This window comes from Lynx canadensis, chromosome F1 (genome assembly GCF_007474595.2).
Source record: "Lynx canadensis isolate LIC74 chromosome F1, mLynCan4.pri.v2, whole genome shotgun sequence".
Classification (NCBI taxonomy): domain Eukaryota; kingdom Metazoa; phylum Chordata; class Mammalia; order Carnivora; family Felidae; genus Lynx; species Lynx canadensis.
In genome coordinates, this window is record NC_044319.2 from 66,282,359 (window position 1) to 66,309,161 (window position 26,803).

General features: G+C 47.9%; 1 protein-coding gene across 4 annotated transcripts in view; it reads left to right on the plus strand.

Annotated features, from left to right (window-relative positions):
* Positions 1–1,198: 1,198 nt before the first annotated feature.
* Positions 1,199–26,803, plus strand: part of FCRL5 (Fc receptor like 5) — a 39,095-nt gene continuing 13,490 nt past the window's right edge. For 2 of the 4 annotated variants that reach the window (XM_030301823.1, XM_030301826.1), the window contains exons 1-8: positions 1,199–1,390; positions 1,543–1,717; positions 12,248–12,268; positions 13,497–13,751; positions 15,655–15,909; positions 16,190–16,474; positions 17,895–18,167; positions 20,824–21,102. In XM_030301823.1, coding sequence (XP_030157683.1) covers positions 1,217–1,390; positions 1,543–1,717; positions 12,248–12,268; positions 13,497–13,751; positions 15,655–15,909; positions 16,190–16,474; positions 17,895–18,167; positions 20,824–21,102 — 1,717 coding nt within the window. In that variant the 5' untranslated portion in view covers positions 1,199–1,216. The remainder of the gene's footprint in view (positions 1,391–1,542; positions 1,718–12,247; positions 12,269–13,496; positions 13,752–15,654; positions 15,910–16,189; positions 16,475–17,894; positions 18,168–20,823; positions 21,103–26,803) is intronic. The other 2 variants (XM_030301824.1, XM_030301825.1) reach the window with 2 other exon arrangements.

Sequence of the window (26,803 nt, forward strand, 5' to 3'; positions counted from 1 at the left end):
AAAACTAGAAAAAGGGTTCTTTCTAGATTGGAAAAGAGATTTCACATTAAAAAGAATATCTAAATTGCCAATTAAATATGAAACATGCTCAGTTGCAAAATTCATCAGGGACACAACAATTGAAACCACGCTGAGATCATCCCAGGAGAAGGGCTAAAATTTACAAGACTGTGTATAATACCAGTATCAATCGGCAAGGATTTTAGAGGGACGAGAACTCACACACACAGGTTGATGGGGTGTGCATTAGCACAACCACCTTGGAAGGCAGTTTAGCGGTGCCTTCTCAAAATATACACAAGCCTTAGGAGCCGCAGACTCCACTCCTAGGGGTGTACCCAGTAGAAATGTGTGCGCACGCGCACACCGGGAGACCCGTCCAAGAGTATACATAGCGACGCTGTTTGTGTCCAAAAGCACAGGAAGGCTCCTGGCTCGCGTTGAGGTCCTGCTGGGCTGCCGTGGGTTAAACTCTATTTACCCTTATGATGCTTCTCCTGTCTCCCAGCGCCGCAGGTCAGGGGGGCATCACGTATGCAACGGGATATGCATTTGTCCGCGTGAAATTAAACGTCCCCTTAGGAGGACCGAGGTGTGGGCCCAGGGGGAGAAAAAAGGTGAGAAACACTACTTGAAAGGAAGAAAGTGGCAGTCCTCATGCTACTAATGTCCTAGGGATCTTTGTTGACCGGTATGCCAGGATGGAAGCTTGACTTTTGCAAGTTATCAAAGCAACGCACCAACATAGTATTTGTCACTAATTATTAACATAGTGGTTGTTTATGGGGACGCCTGGGTGGCACCCGACTCTTGATTTCGACTCAGGTCATGGTGTCACGGTTGGTGGGATCGAGCCCCACGTTGGGCTCCGTGCTGACAGAGCAGAGCCTGCTTGGGATCCTCTCGCTCCTCTCTCTCTGCCCCTCCCCCATTGGCTCACGCTCTCTCTCAAAATAAACAAACATTTAAAAAAAATAAAAAAAAAAACAGTAAAGAAAGCCATAAAATGAAGTATTTCCTTTCCATCCACAGTTCTTATCAACACAACTACTATCTTAGGTATACTTTCCAGGAAAAAAAAAAAAAACAGCGTATTTGTATCAGCTTGCACACACGTGTTCTATTTGTCACATCTACCCCACTGGGACGATATTACGAGTACCAACCCACTCCTGGGCTCTCTCTTCCCACTCACCAGGGTGCTGCACGCCTCTCCATGGGGGCTGATCTCATTCGTAACGGCTGCACTGCATCTCGCCGCAGAGATGTACAGAATCTTCATCCACGGTCCCGTGTTCATGACCTTTCACGTGCTTTCAGTGTTTTGGGCAGTTATGAACGACACCGCTGTAAACATTCTCTTAGACAATCTGCACATACTTCCCTTAAGGTAATTTCCCAGCCTTAGAGATGTGGGGTCACGGAGCCGTGTGTGTGTTTTTTTAAGCCTAGGATTTATTTTCTCACCTTGGTCATAGGGCAGGACATTCTGATTCTCAGTTAAAGAAGGGTAGTGCCACTTCCTTCTTTCTAATTCACTAGCACGACCTGCTCTTCGAAAAAGAACTTTCTCAGATGAGCTCCTCGGGGCTGCTGTGGAGCTGTGCTTCTCAAGAATCAAAACCAGCCCTGTTACTCCTGAGAAAAGCCCTCGTCTGGCCTCATCCCGGGGCAGGCCAGGCCTTCATGCTTCTGTGGGTGTCAGTGCTGGTCCTGGGTGAGTACAAGTGCCCAACGCGGGCCCAAGGTGGGACGGGGACAGCCTCTCTCTCCACCCTGGGGCTGGCCCTTTCACGGGGCTCAGACGTTCTCTCCTGCAAGGGGAGACTGTTCTCGGGACTCCCCATCCAGCTCAGGGGTTTCTCTCTTGAGTCTGAAGCAGTGGAGGGAGCTGGGATAAACCTTCACCCTTACGGAGAAGGAAACCCAGTGACCACACGGTGAAGGATCTATTCGTTGTTTTTCTGCGATAAATCTTACTTCATGAAGCCCAGAAAATGTATTGTTTGCTTGTTCCTATTGCCTGATTCAGAGGAGACCTTCCTTGTTTCTCTGCAAAGGAGATCATCTATTGCTTGTATGACCAGCCCAGACCCTGGTCCTGGGCACGGAAGGGCACGGTTTCTAACACGACGATGTCTCCTTCCCCTACACCATGGCAAACCCCGGCAGTGATGGGCAGATAAAGATCACAGGGGGAGGGGGACAGCAGGGCCCCAGAGGGAAGGCAGTGAGGCTCGGGGAAAGCCTGGGGCACCTGACATTCTTTCCCCCGGGGTTGACTGAAGTATAATTGGCAAATAAAAACTGTACATGTTTAAGATGCAGAAGATGATGTTTTTTTTTTTAATTTTTTTTTCAACGTTTATTTATTTTTGGGACAGAGAGAGACAGAGCATGAACGGGGGAGGGGCAGAGAGAGAGGGAGACACAGAATCGGAAACAGGCTCCAGGCTCTGAGCCATCAGCCCAGAGCCCGACGCGGGGCTCGAACTCACGGACCGCGAGATCGTGACCTGGCTGAAGTCGGACGCTTAACCGACTGCGCCACCCAGGCGCCCGATGATGTTTTGACATACATCTATTATTAAAATAATCACCACAATTGAGCTAATTAACATTTCTATCTTTTCACTTCACCTTTTGTGCGCGTGTGTGGTAAGAACTCACTGTCAGGATCTAATCTCCCTGCCAATTTCGAGTGTCTGTTCTTATTAACTATGGTCCCCGTGGTGTGCATTAGGTCTCCAGGATTTATTTATCTCGTAAGTGAAAGTTCATTTCCTTGGATCCACACCTCCCTGGCTCCCCCACCAGCTGGGAAATACCATTTTATTCTCTGCTTCTGTGAGTTCCAACTTTTTTGGACTCCACGTGAAAGTGAGGTCACACAGCATCCGTCTTTCTGGGTCTGGCTTGTGTCGCTTAGCGTTGTGTCCTCCAGATTCATCCATGCTGTTACAATGGCAAGATTCCCTTCTTTTTTCAGGCTGCGTAATACTCCATCATATATATACATATATGTCATATTTCCTTTACCCATTCCTTGGTTGGTAGACTTCCATACTCCTTGGTATGGAAACTTAGAATGTTTCCGTATCCTGGCTATTGCAAAGAATGTGGCAGTGAACGTGGGAATGAACGGAGGTGTCTCTTCAAGATACTGGTAACATTTCCGGGCCACCTGGGTGGCTCAGTAGGTGAAGCACCCCCTCTCTCTCTGCCCCTCCCCCACTCTCTCTTTCTCTCTCAAAATAAATAAACTTAAGGAAAGAGATTTTTTTTTAATTTTTTTTTCAACGTTTATTTATTTTTGGGACAGAGAGAAACAGAGCATGAACGGGGGAGGGGCAGAGAGAGAGGGAGACACAGAATCGGAAGCAGGCTCCAGGCTCCGAGCCATCAGCCCTGAGCCTGACGCGGGGCTCGAACTCACAGACCGCGAGATCGTGACCTGGCTGAAGTCGGACGCTTAACCGACTGCGCCACCCAGGCGCCCCAGGAAAGAGATTTTTTTTTAAAGGTACTGGTATCATTTCCTTTGGATATATATCCAGAAATGGGATTGCTGGATCGTATGATAGTTTTATTTTTAATTGTTTAAGGAATTTCCAATCTGTTTTGCATAATGGCTATACCAAGTGCATTCTCACCAACACTGCACAAGGGTTTTCTTTTCTCCACTTCCTAACCAATGCTTGTTATCTTTTGTCTTCATGATAATAACCACTCTGACAGGTGCAATGTGATATCTCATTGTGGTTTTGATTTGCATTTCCCTGATGACTGAGTGATGTTGAGCATCTTTTCATGTACTTACTGGCCGTTTGTATGTCTTCTATTGAGAATATCTGTTCAGGTCTTTACCTGTTTTTCAGTGAGGCTATTTGTTTTCTTGTTGATTTGTTAGAGTTCCTTAAACATTGTAGATACTAACTCCTTACCAGAATCATGACTTACAAATACTTTCTCCCATTCCATAGGTTACCTCTTCATGCAGTTGGTGGTTTCCTTTGCTGTGCAAAAGCTTTTTACTTAGATGCAACCCCGTTTGTCTATTCTGCTTTTGTTCCCAAGTGCTTTTGGGGGTCATATCTAAAAAATTGTGTCCCAGACCAATGTCAAGAAGCTTCCTACCTGTGTTTTCTTCTGGCAGCTTCACAGTTTGGGGTCTTACATGTAAGTCATTAATATACTTAGAGTTATTTTTGTACAAACAAAAACGGCACGGTATACAAAAGAGACTACTCTTTCCCCATTGTGTGTTCTTAGCACTTTTGTTGAAGGTCAGTCAGCTGTAAATGTGTGGATTTATTTCTGGGTCCTTGATTCTGTTCCATTGCTCTATATGTCTGCTTTTGTCCCAGTTGGGATGACTATATCTTTGTAATATGTTTTAAGTCAAGGAGTAGGTCTCGAGTTTTGTTTTTGTTCAGTATTGCATTGACCCTCAGTATCTTTTGTGGCTTCACACGAATTTTAGGATCCTTTCTTCTATTTCTGTGAAAAATGCCATTGGAATTTTGAGAGGGATTGCATCAGATCTGTAGATCGCTTCGATAATGTGGTGTTTTAACATATTAATTGTCCCAAGCCGTAAACACAGGATGTCTTTATATTTATTTGTGTTTTCTTTCATTTCTTTCAATGTTTTATAGTTTTCAGTATAGAGATTCTTCGATTCCTTGGTTAAATTTAGTCCTAAATATTCTATTCTTGTTGATGCTAATGGAAGTGGGATTGTTTTCCTGTTTTTTCAAATAGTTTGTTGCTAGTATACGGAAATGTAACTTTTTTCTGTACATTGACTGTGTGTCTTGCCACTGTACTGAATTGCTTATCAGTTCTAACAGTATTTTCGTGGAGTCTTGAGGGTTTCCTATATATAAGATAACCATCTGCAAACAGAGACCGTTTTACTTCTTCCTTTCTGGTTTGGACATCTTTTATTTCTTTTTCTTGCCTAATGATTCTGGCTAGGACTTCCAGGACTATACCGAATGTAAGTGGCAAGAGTGGGCATTCTTGCCTTGTTCCTGAACTGAAAGGAAAAGCTTTTAGCTTTTCACCATTAACTGTGATGTTAGTTATAGGTTCATCTCTTATGGCTTTTACTACATTGAGATACTTTCCTTCTAGACATAATTTGTTGAGAGTTTTTTTTTTTTAATCATGAAAACGTGTTGAATTTTGTGAAATACTTTTTATACATCTATTGAGATGATCCTATGATTTTCAAAAAAAAATTTTTAACATTTATTTTTGAGAGACTGAGACAGACAGAGCAGGCATGGAGGAGGGGCAGAGAGAGAGGGAGACATAGAATCGACGCGGGTTCCAGGCTCCAAGCTGTCAGCACAGAGCCCAGCACGGTGCTTGAACTCAGGAACCTCATCTGCTCAGGTGAGATCATGACCTGATCAGAAGTCAGATGTTTAACCAACTGAGCCACCCAGGCGCCCCTAGATGATCTGATGATTTTTATCATCCATTCTGTTAATGTAGTGTATCAACTTTATTGCACTGCATACATTGAGTCATCCCAGGGGCAAATCTCACATGTTCCTTCTGTTTGCTAGCATTCCATTTTAGGATTGTTTTAATTCTATGTATATCAAAGATATTGGCCTGTAATTTTGTTTTCCTGTAGAATGCTTATTTGGCTGACCTCACAAAGTGTGTTTGCAAGTATGTTCTCTCCTCTTCATTTTTTGGGAAGCCTTTGAAATGGTTTGGAGTTAATTCTTTAAGTGTTTAGTAGAACTCACCAGTGAAGCCATCTGACTTCTTTGTTGGGAGGCGAGGGGTTGATTAACAATTAAATATCCTTACTTGTTATCGGTCTGTTCAGATTTTCTCTCTCTTCAAGATCCATCCAGTCTTGGTAGATTGCATGTTTCTAGAACTTTATTGATTTCTTCTAAGTTATTCAATTTGTTGGGATATACTGTTCATAGTAGTCTTTTTAAAAATATTTTTGTGCTATCAGTTGCAATGCCTCCTCTCACTTCTGATTTTGAGTCTTCCCTTTTTCTTAGTCTACCTAAAGGTTTGTCAATTTACTTTATCTTTTGAAAACATAGCTCTTAGTTTTGTTTTCTTTTCTATTTTCTATCTTCTATTTATTTCTTCTCTAATTTTATTATTTCCTTTCTTCTGCCAACTTTGGGCTTCTCAAGGTATAAAGTTAGGGGGTTTTTTTATTTTAGGGTTTTTTTTTTATTTGAGAGATTTATCTTTTTCTTGAAGTAGGAATTTATGACTATTAACTTCTTTCTCAGAATTGCTTTGCTATATCCCATAGGTTTTACAATGTGTTTCCATTTTTATTTCACTCAAGATAATTTCTGATTTCCCTTTAGATTTTTTCTTTGACCCATTGATTATTCAAGAGTGTGTTGCTTTGCTTCCGTTATTTGTGAATTTTCCAGTCTCATCCTGTGAACGATTGCTAGCTTCATACCATTGTGGTCAGAAAACTCAATCCTCTCAAATTTAAGGCTTGTTTTATAACCTAACACATAATCTGTGCTGGAGAATGTTTCGTGACCACCTGAGAAGAATGTGTGCTCTGCTACTGTAGGATAGAATGTTCTGTATACATCCATCAGGTGTACATGTTAGATATGCAAACTCTTCAGTTTAGAATCTTGTACAAGCCTGCCATTTCCTTATTGATTTCCTGTCTGAATGATCTACGCATTGTTGAAAATGGGGTATTAAGGCCCTTACTACTATTGTATTGTTACTATTCCTTATTTCAGTTCTCTCATTTGTCTTCTATATTTAGGTGCTTTCGTATGGGGTGCATGTACGTTTATGGTTGCATATCCTCCTAATTCCAATTTACCCCTGTATAGTAACTTTCTTTGTCTCTTGTTACAATTTTTGACTTAAAATCTATTTTGTCTGATACAAGTAGAGTTGCTCCTGGTCTCTTTCAGTTACCATTTGCATGGAATATATTTTCCATCCTTTTACTTTGAGCCCATGTGTGCCCTTAAATGTAAAATGAATCTCTTGTAGGCAGCATACAGTTGGATTTTTTTATTCATTCAGATATCCCACGTTTTTTACTGGAAAATTTAATCCTTTTACATTAAAGGCAGTTATTGATGGGTAAGGACTTACTATTGCCATTTTGTTCATTGTTTTCCCACTATTTTGTAGTTCCTTTTTTTTCTTCCTTCTCCTACTATCTTCCTTTGTGATTTGATGATTTTTTTGTAGTGGTATGCTTTAACTTCTCTTTTTATCTTTTGTGTTATCTACTATAGTTTTTTTTTCTCTTTGTGATTTCCTTGTGATTTTTTTCTTTGTGAGGCTTATATTAAACATAACAGTCAATTAAGCTAAGAAATTTATTTCTATCACATATAAAAACTCTACACTTTTTCTTCTCCCTCCCCACATTTAGTTATTAATGTCACAATCTCCTTGTTTTTATATTCTGCATACATTAACAAATGATTGTAGCTATCGTTATTTGTAATACTTTTGTCTTTTTTAATTTATGCTAGAGTTAAAAGTGATTATATATCACCACACAGTATGCTATCGTCTGAATATATGCATCCCCAAATATTCATATGTTAAAATTCTGACCTGTCAGGTGGTAGTTTTAGGAGATGGTGAGGTCTTGAGAGGTGATTAAGTCTTTAGGGCTCTGCAAGGCAATGAGATTAGTACCCTTATAAAAGAGACCATAGAGAGCTCTCTCACCCTTCCGCCGTGTTACATGAGAAGATGGCTGTCTATGACAAAGCAGGCCCTCACCACAGATGAACCTGCTGGTGCCTTAATACTGGACTTTCCAGCCTCCAGAACTGTGAGAAATACATTTCTCTTGTTTATAAGCCACCCACGATGGTATTTTTGTCAGCAGACTGAATGCACTAAGGTACCATATTTAGAGGATTCTGAACTGGACTATACATTTACCTTCACCAGGGAGTGTGTGTTTTTATGTTCCTAATTAGTGTCCTTGCTTTAGTGCCCTTGAGGAACTCTTTTACTTTTCTTATAAGGCAGGTCTAGTGGTGGTGAATTCCCCCCAGCTTTTGTCTCAGAAAGTTTTTTTTTTTTTAATGTTATTTATTTTTGAGAGAAAGAGCATGAATGGGGGAGGGGCAGAGAGAGAAAGGGAGACAGAGAATCCCAAGTAGGCTCTGAGTTGTCAGTGTAGAGCCCAACGTAGGGCTCAAACTCACAAACTGCAAGATCATCACCTGAGCAGAAGTCAGATGATTAACCAGCTGAGCCACCCAGGAGCCCCTGTCTTGGAAAGTCTTTCTCTCTCCTTCATTTTGCTGGGTATAGTATTTCGACTGGCAGTGTTTTTTTTTTTTTTTTTCTTTCAGTGTTTCGAATATATGACCCCACTCTACCCTGGCCTACGATATTGCTAAAGAAATCCACTATAAATCTTACGGGGGGTTCTTTGTATGAGACTCTTTGATGCATTGTTTTTCTCTTACTGATTTCAAAATTCTCCTTGTCTTTCACTTTTGAGAATTTGAGTATAACGTGCTTCAGTTTAGACATTTTGATGTTCAGCCTGTTAGGGGTTATTTGGGAGCCATGAACCTAGATATAGATTTCCCTCCCCAGATTTGGGAAGTTCTTGGTCGTTATTTCTTTAAATAATCTTTCTGTTCTTGTTCTCTGCTCCTTCTGGGACTTCAGTAATAGGTACATTGATTCACTTATTGTTTTCCCAGAAGTCACCGAAGCTTTGTTCACTTTTTCATTTTTTCTTTTTCTTCTAACTGGGTAATTTCAAACAGCCTGTCTTCAAATTTGCTCATTCTTTCTCCTAAGTGACCAATTATGCTGTTGCCGCTACTGAATTTTTCAGTTTGGTCATTGTATTCTTTAGTGCCAAGATTCCTGTTTGATTCTTTTTCATGTTTTCTATTTGTTAAACTTCTCATTTAGTTTGTGTATCATTTTCCTGATTTCATTTAGTTGTGTCCTTATAGCTCACCGAGCTTCCTTAAGACTATTATTTTGAGTTCTGTGTCAAATAGTTCATGAATCTCCTTTTCTTTAGGGTCAGTTGCTGGAGCTTTATTAGTTTCCACTGATGTTGTCATATTTGCCTGACTTTTCATGATCAGTGCAACTCTGCATTGGTGTCTCTATTTAGAAGAGCTGATACCTTCACAGACTGGTTTTGGAAGGTGAATACCTTCTGTGGCTTCCCTGGGGTTATCAGGCTGCCTCCACGATATGGTTGAACGGAGCTGGAGCTGGGTCTCACGGCTGTTGCTGGGTCTGCAGTTGGCGGTTCCATTGCCAGGGGTATGAACAGATCTCATTTCTGCTGGGTCCTTGAGTACTCTCCCACTGAGTTAGGCTGATTCCTAGATGGCCAAGACTGCCTCTAGGAGTCACAGGACTACTTTCGCAACAACAGTTGGGTCTGAGCTCAGCAGGCCATGACGCTGGGGCACAGAAGGGGATGGTCCCTCTCGAGTCTCTCGGCAGTAGGGCCTAGGTGCAAGACCGTGAACAAATGAGACCAGATTTGAGTCCCCAGAAAGACGAGGCAGCTCTAGGTCTGCAGCTGGGCTCACAGTGAGTCTTCTACCGGGGCATGTGCCCGCCTTTTCAAAGTGATCCTCCTTGGTCTTGGGCTCCAATGGGATTGTGCAATCTCCTACCCAGGTCCCAAAGCTTCCCGGCTTTTATCTATGGATGGCTGCCAAGTACTTGCTTCTGTGGGAGACACAGGTTGGAGAACTCCTGTTCCATCATCTCACTCGTGTCATTTTTCTAGTACACGGAACTAACTGCATCTGCGGGTGTGTTTCAGTCTCTATCAGTTCACACACACAAAGGGGTTTGTTCTTACCAACATTGAAAACCTTAGAATAAAATATTTATTCATGTATTTCACAAAAACTTTTAGTGACACATACGCACAGCCCTGTACGGGGTGCTGAGAATGATGGGAAAGCATGGGAGGCAGCATTTCTGTGCTCAGAAAGCTCATGATCTAAAAGGGCCTCCAGGGGCGCCTGGGGGGCTCAGTCGGTTAAGCATCCGACTCTCGATTTCGGCTCAGGTCATGACCTCACAGTTCAGGAGTTCAAGCCCTATATCAGGCTCTGTGCTGACAGCGCAGAGCCTGCTTGGGATTTTCTCTCTCCCTCTCTCTCTGCCCTTCTACTTGTGCTCTCTCAAAATAAATACACAATAAGTGGATAAATAAATAAGTAGGCCTCCAGCAAACCCAGTGTACAAGAAACATCCACCTAACAAGGGCCCAGTTAAATAAATGTCCAAAGTTACCAACAGTGGTGTAAGCAAATACCACACTGCCTGCCAAGGAGCTGGTAATGCCTTCAAGAGACAGAGAGCAGGAGCTAGAGGAGGCAGACGTGTAGCAGGGCCCAGTGGCAGGAAAGAGACCCCATAGTTGGAAGCTGCACCAAACACTCCGGAAATAGGACATCCCAATGTTGTCCCAACACAGAGGGACAGGTTAGGGTAATGGCCTGGAGCACATGCTTTGGGGCCAAATAGCACGTGTTCAGACAAATGGCCCCAAACTCTGTTCTGCTGCCTACTGGCTACTTAAACCAGTTTACAGCCTGTAAAACAGGGATGATCCTAGAACTTACTTCACAGAGATGTTGACAAGATCACCTAAAACACTACACGTAAACATCTACCACATAGAATATACTCGGGAAAATTTTAGCCACATTTAAAACAATACAAAATCCACGGTGACCAAGATACTTGGGCAATGGGAAATAATCCACTGTTCTCTACAAAGCTCGTAGGTCTGGATTACGTCTCCCCACCAGCCTCATGTGGAGAGGGACAGTACCGCTTGCTCACTGCTGGATCTCCTTTGTCCTATCCAGGCCCTGGCACATAGTCGGCATTTTAAAATTTGCTGAATAGGGGCGCCTGGGTGGCTGTCGGTTGAGCGACTGACTTCGGCTCAGGTCATGATCTTGCGGTTCGTGGGTTTGAGCCCCGTATTGGGCTCTGTGCTGACAGCTTGGAGCCTGGAGCCTGCTTGGGCTTCTGTGTCTCCCTCTCTCTCTGCCCCTCCCCCACTCAAGCTCTGTCTCTGTCTCAGAAATAAAATAAACATTAAAAAAAAATTTTTAATTTGTTGAATAAACGAACAGTCCCTCATCTGGAGTGTCTAAGCTATTTATAAACTTGCCAACTTTGCCTCCTCTGTCTTCCCGTTACCCATTTCTCAAACCTGTACCTCCTACCTCTATTCACTTAGTTACTTAATTCATTACTTAATAAATACACATTCAATATTTACGGAATGTCTCTTAAATGCCAGGCACCGCTGTAGATCCAGGGGGGCATATAACAAACCTAAGAAGCCCTTGCTCTCACAGAACATCTATTCTAGAGGTGGGAAAGTAAACAAGCAAATAATTTGGGATAAACACTCTGAAGAAAAGTAAACATCATCATCTCTCGCCCCTGCCTTCTAATCAGCCTCTCTGCTTCACATCCGGTCTCACGGACGTCTACCCACCGTCATAACGCTCCATCGAAGTTACAAATTCTAACCTTACCGTTCTCCTACTTGAAGCCTTTCCATGGCTCCCTGTTGATGATGGTAACACTGCAGCTTTTAGAAGAAACCCGCAGCTACTTACCGCCCATGACGCGAGCCCTGCATGCCTCTCCGACCCGAGTCCTCCTCACTCCCTTCCTTCCAGAACTCCGTCTCAGCCCCCCTGAACACCAGTGCTGTTTCTCCACTTCTGTGCCCTTGCTGCCTTTCTTACCTCCTCCACCATGTCTTGCCAGGTAGAGACACCTTTGCCTGGCTGACTCCTGTTTTCATTCAGTTTTCTCAAGGATCACTCTTTCAGGTACATGTCACAGCCCATCCCCCTCACCACACACTCACGCACGCACACCCCCCACTCACACACACAGCCACTGGCCCCGCTGGCCCTTCCGCCCTCAAGATGCCCATGTGTGTTTCTACTACCGCACGTCCATTCCGCACTACGTTATTTTGCTTCCTGCTTCTGCTCCCCCAGCCATCAACTCCTTGCCAGCAGGTACCGTTTTTTTATTACTCATCTTAGAAGTCCAAGGAGGAGACATTTGACAAGTGTCTGTTAAGTTTTTTAAATGAATTTCTATTGAAAGAAATAATAAAATGAACAGAAGACAACAGCCATGACTTTTGAAAAACCGAAGAATCCTTGCTCTGTGTTCATCTCTGGCTAATTTATTTATTTTGCAGCTCCTGTCAGTGGAAAATCTGGTGAGTTCTCGTCTCTTTTGCTCTTCGGGTGTCCCTGGATAAGAACGTCTCCCTAAAAAACACGAGGTGCTTGCAATGTCTGTCTGAGGGTCTCCAATAGCTCCTGTTCTCGCCGAGACCAGAAGGGGTGTGAAAGTGTCACGTGCTCTACTGGCACCACCCAAGGGCCAGGACAGCCACACGCCCCCCTCCCCCCCCCCCGCCCCGTCCTCTCCCTGGAAGAACTAAGAAATGCACAAGCAGCTCCTGGCCTTCGGTAGACCCTGAACTTAACCCTAGCGCAGATGGAACCCACTTGACCATGCAGGACGTCCTCAACTCCACGGCAAACGCGCAGGGCTTGGGATAAGGTTTTCTCCCATCAGCAAGCTCGAAGAACGTCTCTGTAAGCATCGCACTGTGAAGACGCGAGCAGGAATACTACGTTCTCTACACATTTAGAAGTAAAATCCTGCAGGAAATGTTCCTCCTCCAGAAGAACATCCAGCAACTAGGCCCTCAAAAAGAAGAAATGCACCCAAAATAGGAATTGGGGGAGAAGACATATTATCTGTGTCACACATTTTCTTAGTTCTGACTCCCACCACCATTCCCCTGGGTCAGAGAATGTCCTGAATATTTGAGGATTCACGAACGGCAATACAACCGCTCTCCTTGCCCGAAATCAGCCGCCCCGGGATTTCATCCTTGTCTGGCTCACTTCTGGATTCCAGCAGACGACCTGTCCGTTCCTTGCTCTGCCACAATCAGCTGTGACAAGAGTCTCTGGGCATCTGAAACATCATCTGTGACACGAAGGTGTTAGACAAGTTAATCTCTCAGGCTTTACTCAGTGCCAAAACCTTCAGAAAATAGGATTTATCCCGTGAGAGAAAGTGCACGCCTGTGATGCGCACAGCTCCCTGGGAGGTCCCCATGAGTCGGTGGACGTGATGAAGTAGGAGGGCAGGGGCGGCCTTCTCTAGCGCCCGTAAAAAGCCAACTGGCCATTGATCCCACTGACATTCGGCGGCGAACCCCGCTGCTTATACTGTCGGCTTGAAATCATTTCTCTCATTGCCATCCCCTGGGGGCTCCAATCCACAAACAGCCGTGAGCAACCACTGACCCTCCCGGGAGGCTTTCCTGGGGATCCCCCCAAGCCTGGTCCTCGGGTCCGTCCCACACAGACAACCGCGGCGGGGACCACAGGCGTCCCCATCTCAGGCTCTGTCTCTCTCTTCCTCAGAAGCTGCGGCCAAACCCGTGATTTCCCTCCATCCTCCATGGACTGTCGTCTTCACAGGAGAGACAGTGACCCTGACTTGTCACGTATTGCACTTCCACGCTCCAGAGAAAATAAAACGGTTCCTTTGGTACCTCGAGGGTAGAATACTACGCGAAACCCCAGGCAACACCCTGGAGGTCCGTGACTCCGGACAGTACAGATGCCAGACCCAGGACTCGCTCCCAAGTGACCATGTGAGCTTGATCTTTTCTTCAGGTGAGAAAAAAAGAAAAGAAACATACCACAGTTTCTTTAGAAACCACACAGTTACCCAGAAGCTGCCTATATTTACGGAATAATAATCTATACAGATGAGACCCAGAGATTTGTTGCTCAGATCCAAGAAAATTGGAGAAGCAAATTATTGGAATGGTTTCTGAATCTACGTATAGTTTTGGTTTTTTTAATTATTTTAATTTTTAATTTTTTATTTTTTATTTTTGAAAGCGGGACAGAGTGAGAGTGGGGGAGGGGCAGAGAGAGAGGGAGACACAGAATCCGAAGCAGGCTCTGGGCTCTGAGCTGTCAGCACAGAGCCTGATACGGGCTCGAACTCACAAACTGTGAGATCACGACCTGAGCTGAAGTTGGACGTTCAGCTGACTGAGCCACCCAGGCACCCCACACGTGTAGTTTCAAACTTATAAAATTTATTTGGAATAATAAGCAGCATGAGGATTTTTCAGATGGACAGGCAGACAGACAGACAGAGGTACAGCTGACCCATGAATGCCACGGGGTTGAAATGCACGGGTCCCCTTCCCTGCAGACTTTCTACAGGACAGGACTGTAAATGTATTTTCTCTTCCTGATGATTTTCTTAATAACATTTCCCTCCAGTTTACTTCCTTCCAACAATACGGTCTATGATATAGAGAACATACAAAATACGTGTTAATGTCACAAAATGCGTAATTCTCAGATTTTCCACTGCATGGGGGGTCGGTGCCCCACCCCCATGTTGTGCAAGGGTATAATGTATACAGACAACAAGAAAAAAAGAAGAAACATTTCTCTTTTCCCCTGTGTCCTAAAGTCACCTGTTTTTGTTTTTTGTTTTTTTTATGTAAAGAGATTCTGATTTATTTTGGTGTAATTTCCTTCTGAATTAAAAAGAAGAAGAGAGAGAATCCCAAGCAGGCTCTGCCCTGCCAGCACAGAGCCCAACACAGGGCTCGATCTCACCAACCGTGAGATCACGACCTGAGTGAGATCGGGAGTCTGATGCTTAACTCACTGAGCCACCCAGGCACCCCAGAAAGAATAACAAATAAAGCCACCTGTTTGAATTCGAAGCAAGTTATGATGTTCTCTGATTTCATGAACAAGGAAGCAGTATGGTAACAAGGAGAAAGTAAGATGCTTATCCTCTCTGAGCTGGCAATTCCCCTCTTAAGAATTTACCTACTGGAGGGGCACCTGGGTGGCTCAGGCAGTTAAGCCGCCGACTTCAGTTCAGGTCATGATCTTACGGTTCGTGGGTTCGAGCCCCGCGTCGGGCTCTGTGCTGACAGCTGGGAGCCTGGAGCCTGCTTCGGATTCTGTGTCTCCCTCTCTCTCTGGTCCTCCCCCGCTCACACTCTGTCTCTCTCTGCTTCAAAAATAAATATTAAAAAAAAAAAAAAAAAAGAATTCACCTACTGGAATCATAGACACACTCCCCGCAAACTGAAGGATGCTGAACGGTCAAGAAAAGAAAGCTCATTAAATAAATTACTTACATGGCATCGCACTGAAGGGAAACTTTGCGGCCGTTAGAAGCCAGGCTCGGTAGCGAGACCGACGGCCTAGAGAAGGGTTCGTAGCAGAGTAGGTTGTCAAATACACAAACATTGCTGCAGTTTCATAAAGAGAACACGGCAGACTCTCACGTACGTGCCCATGGAAAAGAGCACCCGACACGTGCACGTCCACATCTGGGCCGCGAGGCGGGAAGGGATCTGTAACTTACATTTCTGCTTTCCGAGTCTTCTCAGGACATGTGTTCACTCTAAAATCAGAATAAAAGCGGATCGTAGTTATTTTATGCGTTCTTCTCCCCTATCCCAATCCTAGAAAATCCGTTGGGGACACTAATCAAGAGAAGGCACCGAGTGACCAGGCTTGCGTTGTCTTGCAGCGAACCTGATCCTGCAGGCTCCCCCCTTCGTGTTTGAAGGCGACTCTGTGGTTCTGAGATGCCGAGCAAATGCAGAAATCACTCTGGATACCATGACACTGCACAGGTGGGGAAAGGTCCTGAGCGTCTCTGATGAAAGTTCCGACTTCCGCATCGAGCAAGCAAGTCTCAAAGATAATGGAGACTATCACTGTTCCGGATTTAAGAATGGCTGCTGTTCCTACTCTTCCAACATGATCAACATCGAAGTCCAAGGTAAAGCCTTCGTTATCTGCGAGACGGGCTTGCTGAAAGGACGCTCCCTGAGGCAGCAGAGGGTGAGAAGGGTGGGCTGGGATACCCCCGCACCTCAGGGCTCACTCCTGCGAGCATCAGAGGAAGCGCAGGAGTGCTTTGAGCTGAAGGGGTTGGGGATGGAAAGCGGCCTCCCCCCTGCCTGCTGTGCACCTTCCGCGGCTGCTGCAGACGGGCTGTGTTTCTCTCCAGAGCAGTTCTGGGCCTCACTGCTCTGGGGACCGTTGCGATCCTTCTCTAGAGCTGTTTCCACGTCCCGTGCTGACAGCCAGCCTCTCACCGACCGTCTCTGGGAAGTCAGTGACCCTGACCTGCAAGACCCAGCTCCCTCCACTGAGGTCAGACGTCAAACTCTGGTTCCGCTTCTTCAAAGACGACCACATGCTGCAGTTGGGCTTGGAAAGCTCTCTGAAAATCTCGACCCTCACCACGAGGAGCAGAGACCCGCCGTATTACTGGTGCGAGGCCCAGAGAGGGTCTTCCGGCGTCTGCAAACAGAGCCAGAAATCCCAGCTACGCGTGCAGAGTGAGTGTCAGCGGGTTCTGATCCGCCAGGACCCGGGGACGGGGCAGGAGCCAGGCGGAGCCGCACATCAGTGCTTGATTGTCCTGCTGGTCAACTGGAGCCCAGCCCCTCCGGCTTCTTCGGGCTTTGTACTGCCTCCCAACCCATCTCTTGCCTTACCCGCTTCCTGCCTCCTCCCCAAGTCACCTGCGTGGGTCTGTTCAGGCTGCATGGCCTGCACGCAGAAGTGCATTCTCTCACAGCCCTGGGGACTACGAGTCCAAGATCAAGGAGCAGTAGGTTGGTGTCTCAAGAGAGCTCTTTCCATCCTGCAGCTGGCCAGCTTCTCGCCGAGTCCTACCTGGGCCTCTTTTCCTCTGCTGTCATAAGAGCCCCGGTCTGACCTGATTAGGGCCCCACCTATAGCTTCCTTTAACTTGAATTACCTCCTCAAAGGCCCTGTCTCCAAATACAGCCACCTCTGGGGTTAGGGCTTCCACACAGGCATTTGGGAGGAACACAGTGCAGCCAGTGACGTCCTGATGTCTCTGCTGTCTCCCAGATCTCTGAGCAAGGGTGTCTCTCTATCTGTCGTGGGCCTTGTGCTCTGTCCAGCCCAGGACCATCACGCCCTTCGATGTGTCCGCAGCGTCTCTTCCCTCCCTCCCTCATTCTCTCTCCCTCCCTCCCTGTTTGTCTCCATCTCTCTTTCTCCCAGGGATGCAGAAGTATCTTTTCCCAATTAGCAGTTAATTTTTGACAGTAACCAATACACACATCCTCGTAGGATACAGAGATGGGTAATAACATCGTAGCCACTCCAGAGATGTAGTCGGGGGTAAGGAAGACCCCCGAAACCACCATTCCTTGACCAGGGCACTCAAGGCCCTTAGGGAAGTCATGGCTGCCTAACCCAGCCCGGCCTAAGGAGACTCTTCATTCAGCACTGGGCCAGTACTCAGCAGGCAGACCCCAGTCCTGGCCTCTGGAAACTCACAGGCCACCCATCCTCTTCCTGACCCTGTTCTCACCAAGGGAAACAGAGGGGGTCAGGATGGATGCGGGGAGAGTGCGGGGACAGAGGAGGGGATCCTGGAACAGTGTGTGAATCTGGAAGGGAAAGGATGAAGGGTGGTGCACTGAGCCCAGCCCCAGTGAGTGGAGAAGTGGAGAACAGGGACTGAGCAGAAGACCCCAGGGCTTGGGCAGGTGGGGGCAGCTCTTCCAGGGTCACAGGCAGAAGGAAGGAACAGGGAGGGGTAAAAGAAGGGACTTCTTCCACCAGAGCATCATTTACCCTGGAAAACGGGAGTGGGGTCACCTCAAGGGGGGCGGATGGGGAGAAGGGGGCACGTGGAAGGCAGGGGCTGAAGCCTGGCCAGCACCGGCAATGTGCAGGGAGGAGGCCCAGCACCCGCTGACTGAAGATTCTTTCCCTCAGTCCCCGTGTCTCGTCCTGTCCTCACCCTCAGCCCCCATGGGGCCCCGGTTCCTGAAGGACATACAGTGACGCTTACCTGTAAAGCCGAGAGTGGCTCCTTCCCAATCTTGTACCAGTTCCTTCGCGAAGAAGTCGTCATCCAGAAGATGGAGCCCACTCGGGGCATGAAGTCCGTCATGTCTCTGAGGGCAGAGCATTCTGGAAACTACTACTGCACCGCGGACAACGGCCTGGGTGCCCAACGCAGCCTGCCCGTGTACCTCGCTGTGACTGGTAAGTCCTGGGCTTGCGGCCCTCCATCCTCGGCCTCCTTCCCCCAGCCCTCCCGTAGTGCGCTCCCGCCTCCAAGGCCCACCGATGTTCCCGGGGACAGCTGCCTGCCTCTCTGCACCTGGTCGCTGGCACAGTGCAGGCTCCATCAGAGCCCGGGACGTCTGCACCGCAGCCCCCCTCCCGGCCCCACCCGAGGAGCCCGGTGCTTTCTCGTGCCCACCCCTCGTCCTGCGAGGCCCCATCCTCGCACGTGCTCTCAGTAACTGCACAATCAGTCCCCGGGGCCCAGAGGTGACGTCAATTATTGATCACCACACACCTTGATCACTTGGCTCTCGAACGTCTCGTATGGATCCCAGCGGGGTACAGAGCCACCAAAGGTACTCAGCCCGCGCGGCGCGATCAGCGTTTCCTCCGCGGGCGCCGGGGAGCAGGAGTGCAGGGTAGAGCGAGTCTGGGAAGCACGGATGACCCCCCCGCCCGATGGCCTTAAGGCCCCCAAAGTGACAAAGGCGACTGTCGAAAAAGTTACGAACCTACCCGGTTTCTGCGGAGCCTCGAGTCTCTGCGTTGTACCGTCGACGCAGAACCAGTTCCGGGCGCACCTTTGCGGGCGGGGGTTGGGGGGGGCGGGGTGTACCCATGCGCAGTCCGGTCCCGGCGCAGGACCCGCGCAGCCTCAGTTTCCGCTTCTGGAGAAAACACACAACCAGGCTGGCGACGAGCCAGAGTGCAGCCGCTCCCGCAGCTCCTGCGCAGACGGTCGTACGGAACTGGGCCAGGGAGCCCCGACGGAGGCATCGGACCAGGAGGGCAGGGGCTCCGCGCTGCGAACACCCAGAGGCCCGAGGACATCGGGCAGTGACGTCACCGTGAGCGCCTGCCGCGGCGGAAGTGCCTACGTGACGGCGCATGCGCTCGGCTGGCGCTGCGCGCCTTCTGCGGAGGCCTGAGGCGAGCCCGGCCCGGCCTTGCGCACGGTTCTGGGGGCGACCGGCGGGTGTGGACCGGCACCCCGGCCAGCCCCGGGCCGAGGCCCACGAGCACCTGCGGGCCGTGGGGGCAGGGGGGCACCCCGATCTGCGCTGCCCGAGACAGGACTCGAGGAGAGCTCACGGGAGAGCTGAGGGCTGGGAGAGAGCCTGGGACCCGGGCGGAGGCAGGCGCCGAAGGACGCGCAGTGGAAACAAGGGACCCGTCCAGGACCCGGCGGGAGGCTGGCGGTGCAGACTGCAGCGAGCGTGGAAGGGCCGAGGGGCGGAGGACGGGCGGCAGGAGGCCTCAGACCCATGCTCAGGGCTTGGGCCTTATTCCAAAGGGAGCTCCAGGCTCCGCGATCGGGACTCACACCGGAGAGATCACTCGGGCCGCCGGGGTGACGAATGGATGGCAGAAAAGAGAAGAGCCCGCCCTGGGAGCCGCCAGGAGCAGAGCAGAGGCTCCAGAAGAGAGGCCAGACAGGACCTCAGGCCAGCCCCGCCGAAGGGGAAGGGCCCTGAGCACCGTGGCTCGTGGGAGGAGACGCCGTGACCCAGAAACCGCAGAAACCAAGGGAAGAACGTATTTGAAGCAGAAGATGTGGCCACTTCAGACAAAGCAGAGCTGCGAGCTGATGAGAGACAAGAACTGAGTCACCTCCCCTGGGTTCAGCCACAAAGCGCTGCATGCAAAAGCAGGAGACGCAAAGGAGAAAAGGGAGTCTGGGTGTGACCGCTGCCTCGCTTACCAGCTGCGCGGTTGACTGCTTTGGGCTTCAGTTTCCTCTTCTGTAAGATAGGAGCAGTAATAGCACCTGCCCCATTGGCTTGTTTGATAATTAGTGCTTGCATGCATGTGTTTACAAACTATACACGACAGACACCCGTACAGCAGATGCAGATGTGACAGCGCTATATTCTCATTATAATCGCAAACGCGGAAGATCAACGTTATAGATTGGTGGCGATAAGGCAAAAAAAGCAGGTTTTCACAGACCAAAACAGGAGTGTGAGGCAAAGAAATGGAGACAGGAAATGTAGGCCCCTTCTCTCAGAAATCCGTCCACAGGAGAAAGGGATGACGGGGAAGAGTACACAGAGATGCGGAAGGTTTTCTGTGCTTGATTTTTTAAAGTTTATTCATTTATTTTGAGAGCAAGAAAGAGAGCAAGCAGGGGAGAGGCAGAGAGAGAGGATCCCAAGCAGGCTTCATCAGCACGGAGCCCAGCATGGGCCTCGAACCCATGAACCATGAGATCATGACCTGAGCCGAAACAAAGAGTTGGGCACTTAACCAACCGAGTCACCCGAGCGCCCCATGCTTTGCTGATTTTCAATGTTCGAGAGGATTAAATACGTCTACCTGGAGTTTGGAAAAAGCCGGCGGAGCCAGAGAATCTGTATGTGGGACAGAGGCAGGTGGAGAAGGAGGAGGATTCTTCTGGGGTGGGCAGGTGGGGGCAGCTCTTCCAGGGTCACAGGAAGGAACAGGGAGGGGTAAAAGAAGGGACTTCCTCCACAAGAGCGTCATTTACACTGGAAAACAGGAGTGGGGTCACCTCAAGGGGGGCGGATGGGGAGAAGGGGGCACGTGGAAGGCAGGGGCTGAAGCCTGGCCAGCACCGGCAATGTGCAGGGAGGAGGCCCAGCACCCGCTGACTGATGATTCTTTCCCTCAGTCCCCGTGTCTCGTCCTGTCCTCACCCTCAGCCCCCGTGGGGCCTTGGTTCCTGAAGGACATACAGTGACACTTTCCTGTAAAGCCGAGAGAGGTTCGCCTCGCATCCTGTACAAGTTTTATCACGAGAATATCAGCCTGGGGAGCAGGTCGGTCCTGTCTGCAGGAGGAATGTCCCTCCGTGTCACCGTGACGGTGCAGGACTCTGGGAACTACTTCTGTACCGCTGACAATGGCTTCGGGCCCCAGCGCAGTGAGGCCAAGAGCCTCTCTGTCAAAGGTAAGCCCTGCATTCTTGTCAGCCACTCATCTCTGTTTTGCCACTATGTTACAGAAGAGGAAACTGAGGCCCGATGCGACAAGTGGCGAGGCAGCCGTCACACCCAGACTCCCTTCTCCTCGGCGTTTTGTGGCTGAACCCCGGGGGCGCTGACTCAGTCCTTGCCTCTCACACGGTTCTTTCCTTTCAGAAGTCTGCACGGATCTCGCAGTCTCCACCTCCCCAACCTGGCGCCCCTGGCAGCCAGCTGTGGGCCTTAGCCCTCCCTGCCCTGGCTCAGCCTGACCCCTGGATAGCTCAAGGGACTCCCCAGCCTTTACCAGAGGAATGCATTCCCTCCGAGGTTTTCGCATGTTCTGTAGATCCCGTCCCGGGAGACTCTTTCTTAACCCAGTGCCCAGAAGCACTAACGCTCACGCGTGCACTTGGCTGCAAGCAGGGTCACGCAGCCAAGTAGGCGGCAAGCCCTCAACCGGTCCAGAGTTCCCAAGCCGTTGAAACACTCACGGCAGGGTCGACGAGGGAAGGAGGGAGGGTTTTCTGGAGTTTCCGTGATCTTTTGCCTGAATCCGTGAAAATAAGTTTCATTTTATCGTATCACATTTTTTAAGTTGTTGAAATATGCCATACGTTCAGAAAAGCACAGAAATCAGAGGCATACAGCTCACGGTGACCCACGTAACCACCCAAATAGGTGGCATCACATTTGGAGTGAAGTTGCTTGTGTTTACACTTGGATCTTTGCTTCTTAGGGAGTGAAAGCCCAGTTGTTTGTGGGTTTGGCCGGTTTTTTGTTTTTAATTTTTTTTAATGTTATTTATTTTTGAGAGAGAGGGACAGAGGGTGAGTGGGGGAGGAGCACAGACAAGGAGACACAGAATCGGACGCAGGCTCCAGGCCCCAAGCTGTCAGCACAGACCCCGAGGCGGGGCTCGAACCCACGTAACCGTGAGATCATGACCTGAGCCGAAGTCAGATGCTCAACCCTCTGAGCCACCCAGGCGCCCCTGTTGGTTTATCTGTTTTTATGAGAAATAGAAGGATGATGGAAAAACCATGAGCGGGGTTCACCAGACCATTCTACGTCATGAGGAAACTGAGACCGGGTGTCCCCAGAGGGGAGGGTTGTTTCGTGGACGTCCAGGGAGCGAGAAAAACAAGACAACACTTGCAGGCACAAGGAAGAGCTGGGAGATCTCTCAGAAAATCATTTATTTCTCCATAGCAGGTGATACTGGCCTGTGACGAGCTCAAAGCTCACTCTGCTCGCAGGCCACCAGCTATTTTCCTGTGTCCCCACCGTCACCCCTGCTGCTCCTAAGCGCCCTCCCTTCTCTCCACCTCGTGACCTCTGCCACGCCGGCATCAACTGCTCGGCTTCTGGCTGCGACTCCTTGCCGTGTATCTCAGCCTCTGCCCGGCCTCCAGGGCCAGATGGCTCGAGCCAAGGCAGCGGGTGGACCGGGCGGGCAGCCAGGCCCCGGGGGGCTGCAGGCCATGCACTGCCCACCTCCAGCCCAACAAAAGCGTGGAGACGACACAGCACAGCATGAACTACGGTTCAGAAAATACTTGTTTTAGGGACCCGTGTGCACGGCAGGGACTCTGGGGTTTCCTAGAAAGAGCCAGCGTACCTGAAAACACTTGGGTCGTCCGATCTAAGTATGAGTCAGAAAACCTGAATTCTGGCTCTGGCTATGAAAATGTGGTTCGTAATTCGGGCAAAACGTGTAAACTGCCTTTGTCTTACTGTTTCCACCGTATGCTGGAAGTTAGGCAAGACGGTGGTTAGCGTCCCTCCGAGCCCCAGAGAAGACAGCGGGGGCAGAGCGGGGCGTGCTGCCGAGCTGGGCCCGTTTGCCCGGCCCCCCGGGGGAGAGCGCCACCGACGGCCTCACTGTCGCTCCCGGCGGCGTGAGGGGAGGCACCGCCGGGGCCATGGGAGGGGGCAGGAGTCGGAGCACGATTGCGGCTGGAGGCAGCAGCTGGTGAGTATGTAAACTGGCAACGTGCTGGTCTTAGGAACACGTGAGTCCGGGTGGAGTTGTCTTATCTTTGAACAGACAGATCTGAAGGCTCTCTTGCTCCTGGACGACCTCTGTCTCAGGTCACAGAAATCAGGAATGACCAAAGGCAGACATTCCCCCAACGTAAATTGTGGGGTCAAGAGATTAGTTAAGAAATTTAAGTGTTGTGAGACCCAGGCTCCGAAGCCGGAACGTAACCTACCTAGGAAAGGCCCCAGCCCTAAGGCGCCGTCCATCCCATTACCACGTTTTATTTTCTTCTCAAACTTAGCAATGCCTCAAACTTCTTTATCTCCTGTTTCTTGCCTGCCTCCCTCAAAACCACATTGTAAGCTTCATGAGAACAGAGCCTCGTCACTCTGGGTCTCCGCCACATCCCTGTGCCTACTTGGCACCTGGCACAGTGCGGGTCCTCAGTCGGCATTCATAAAACGATGAACAAAAAGCCTTTGAGGCAAGATGAGGAAGAGAACACTGATCTTTGCATCCACTCCTGCACATGGGCAGAAGTTCATGAGCCCTAGATTCGCAGACAACTGTCTGTGAGCTGGGAAGCTTCACTGTGAGCCAGGCAGATACTCTGACAGAACTATGTACTTTTTTGAGGGACTGTGCCCCAAAGAAACGACAAAGAGAGTTTGCGGGAAGGTGTTCTGATAAGATATACCCATTTGGAACCTATCACCAGCCCTGGGTCAACGAAACACACATACACACACACACACACACACACACACACACACAGCATTCTCAAGCAGATACAAGACTCTGAATATACCTCCATCCATTGAAGGATTAGTTATAAGCAAAAAGAAGCAGAATATGGGAGTTTTGCATTGATGCATTTGAAACTGTAAAAGGGGAAGAAGGGACACGTAATTCATAATACTTTTAAAAAGAATTGCCATAGGAAACAAAAAAACCCCACAAATTCTTCTAACTATTCTCAATACAATTAAAGACAATACGGACTCCAGAAAAAAAAAAAAAAACTGCAAAAAGGAACAAACAGGTTAAAGGAGAGATGATAAGAAAGCAAGATATTTTATAAATTAGCAGAGCTCGGAAGAAAAGCCAAAAAACCCCCACAAAGCTCTCTTAGAAATGAAAGCCAAGTTCGAAGCCTTAAGAACAGGATGTATCCTTCTGAAAACCGTTAATCAAAGGGAGAATTGGTTTGAGAAAACATGACAGAATGCAAAGTAGAAAAAGAGAAACGAAAGCAACAAAGTGTTCGAAATATGGAGACCAGTGAAGACCCCGTGTGGAATGTCCCTAAGATAGGAAACCAAACTGAAGACAAAAAACAAAAGTCCAAGATGTAATAAAAAATTTTCCCAAAGTGAAGAAAATTGAATATGTAGATCGAAAGGCCTGGGTGGTTCAGTCGGTTGAGCGTCCGACTTCGGCTCAGGTCATGATCTCACGGTTCATGAGTTCAAGCCCTGCGTTGGGCTCTGTGCTGACAGCTCGGAGCCTGGAGCCTGTTTCGGCTTCTGTGTCTCCCTCTCTCTGCCCCTCCCCCACTGTGTGTGTGTGTGTCTTAAAAATCAAAAATAAATAAACGTTGAAAAAAAAAAATTTTTTTAAAAAAAATAAACATTTAAAATTTAAAAAAAAACATACTCTGATAAGGTTACTGAATTTTGAGGTTATATATGCACACGTGTGTACATGTGTGTGCATGTGTTTGTTGTATGCACGTGCATGTGTATGCATGCACATGCATTGTGTGTGGGTGTGCGTGCACATGTGATCACGGCAAAAATAAATGAAATTGGTCATCTCAGAAAGAAAGATTATTAGATTGGTCTTAGACTTTGCACAGAAACCAATGCTGGGAGAGAGGAGTCATGTCCAGATTTGCCCTTTTTCTTTCTTTCTTTCTTTCTTTCTTTCTTTCTTTCTTTCTTTAATTTACATCCAAATTAGCATGTAGTGCAACAATGATTTCAGGAGTAGATTCCTTAGTGCCCCTTACCCATTTAGCCCATCCCCCCTCCCACAACCCCTCCAGCAACCCTCAGTTTGTTCTCCGTATTTATGAGTCTCTTCTGTTTTGTCCCCCTCCCTGTTTTTATATTATTTTTGTTTCCCTTCCCTTATGTTCCTCTGTTTTGTCTCTTAAAGTCCTCATATGAATGAAGTCATATGATTTTTGCCTTTCTCTGACTAATTTCACTTAGCATAATACCCCCCAGTTCCATCCACGTCGTTGCAAATGACAAGATTTCATTCTTTTTGATTGCCGAGTAATACTCCACATCTCCTTAATCCATTCACCCATCCATGGACATTTGGGCTCTTTCCATCCTTTGACTATTGTCAATAGGGCTGCTATAAACATGGGGGTGCATGCGTCCCTTGAAACAGCACACCTGTATCCGTGGATAAATGCCTAGTAGTGCAATTGCTGGGTCGTAGGGTAGTTCTATTTTTAGTTTTATGAGGTGCCTCCATACTGTTTTCCAGAGTGGCTGCACCAGCTTGCATTCCCACCAGCAGTGCAAAAGAGATCCTCTTTCTCCGCAGATTTGCACTTTCAAAGGAGGAAAAAGAATGGAGAATTTTATACCAAATCCAAAAGACATGCTCAAACATGCAGGGACCCAGGGAACTTAGTATCCATTAAACCTTCTTGAACAAGTTACATGATGACAAAATCCAGCCAGCCAAAATATGAATCGATACAAAGGGCTCAAAAGGAGTTAGCTATAAGAAGTGCAAGCTGGATCTCTTTGGACCAGCGACCAGCAGAGCCCCGCCTTGGCTGCAGGCTAGAGTCTGGGAGCTCTGAAAACAGGCTCATTACTGATCATCTCTCCGGACCCATTACATTCAGAATCTCTCAGATGTGGTCTCAGAATCTCTATTTTTTTTTTTTTTTACACGTCCTTAGTTAAGAATATTGTACACATAGGGTTGAAAACCACTGAATCAGATATGAAAACAAGCCTAATCAACTGTGAGAGTTATGGTCACAGAGAGCGCCAAAGGTGTAAAAAATATATACATAACAAAGAAAAGCTAGTTGGCCAGATGGGGAAAAAGAAATAAGAGAACAAGAATTTTCTCATGATTACTACTGTTATTTCATAGGGGAGCACAAAAAAGAATTGACTTGATACATTTTGAAAAATTAACGACAGCTGTCAAGTTTTCCATTTTGTAAGCAATATCTGAATACTTTGCAGGCCCAAGTTTTCCATTTTGTAAGCAATATCTGAATACTTTGCAGGCCGTAACTTCTCATTCATGGATTATAATTCACCAGCAGCCCACGGAAAATCAGCAAGTAGACAGAAGAGTCACATAGGATAGATACACGGGGGAGTTGTTCAGATAGAATAACTGTAGGGGCGCCTGGGTGGCTCGGTCGGTTGAGCATCTGACTTCGGCTCAGGTCATGATCTCACGGCTTGTGAGTTCGAGCCCCCCATCGGGCTCTGTGCCGACAGCTCAGAGCCTGGAGCCGGCTTCCGATTCTATGTCTCTCTCTCTCTCTCTCTCTCTCTCTCTCTCTCGAAAATACATAATCATTAAAAGAATATAGAATTTAGGATTAGGAAGAGACAAGAAATAATAAAAATGAGTCTCTGCATTTCTGTGACTATCACTCATGACAGTGTGGGAGCAGGAGCTCTTACCTCCGTTAATGCAAAGGGAAAAGGGTC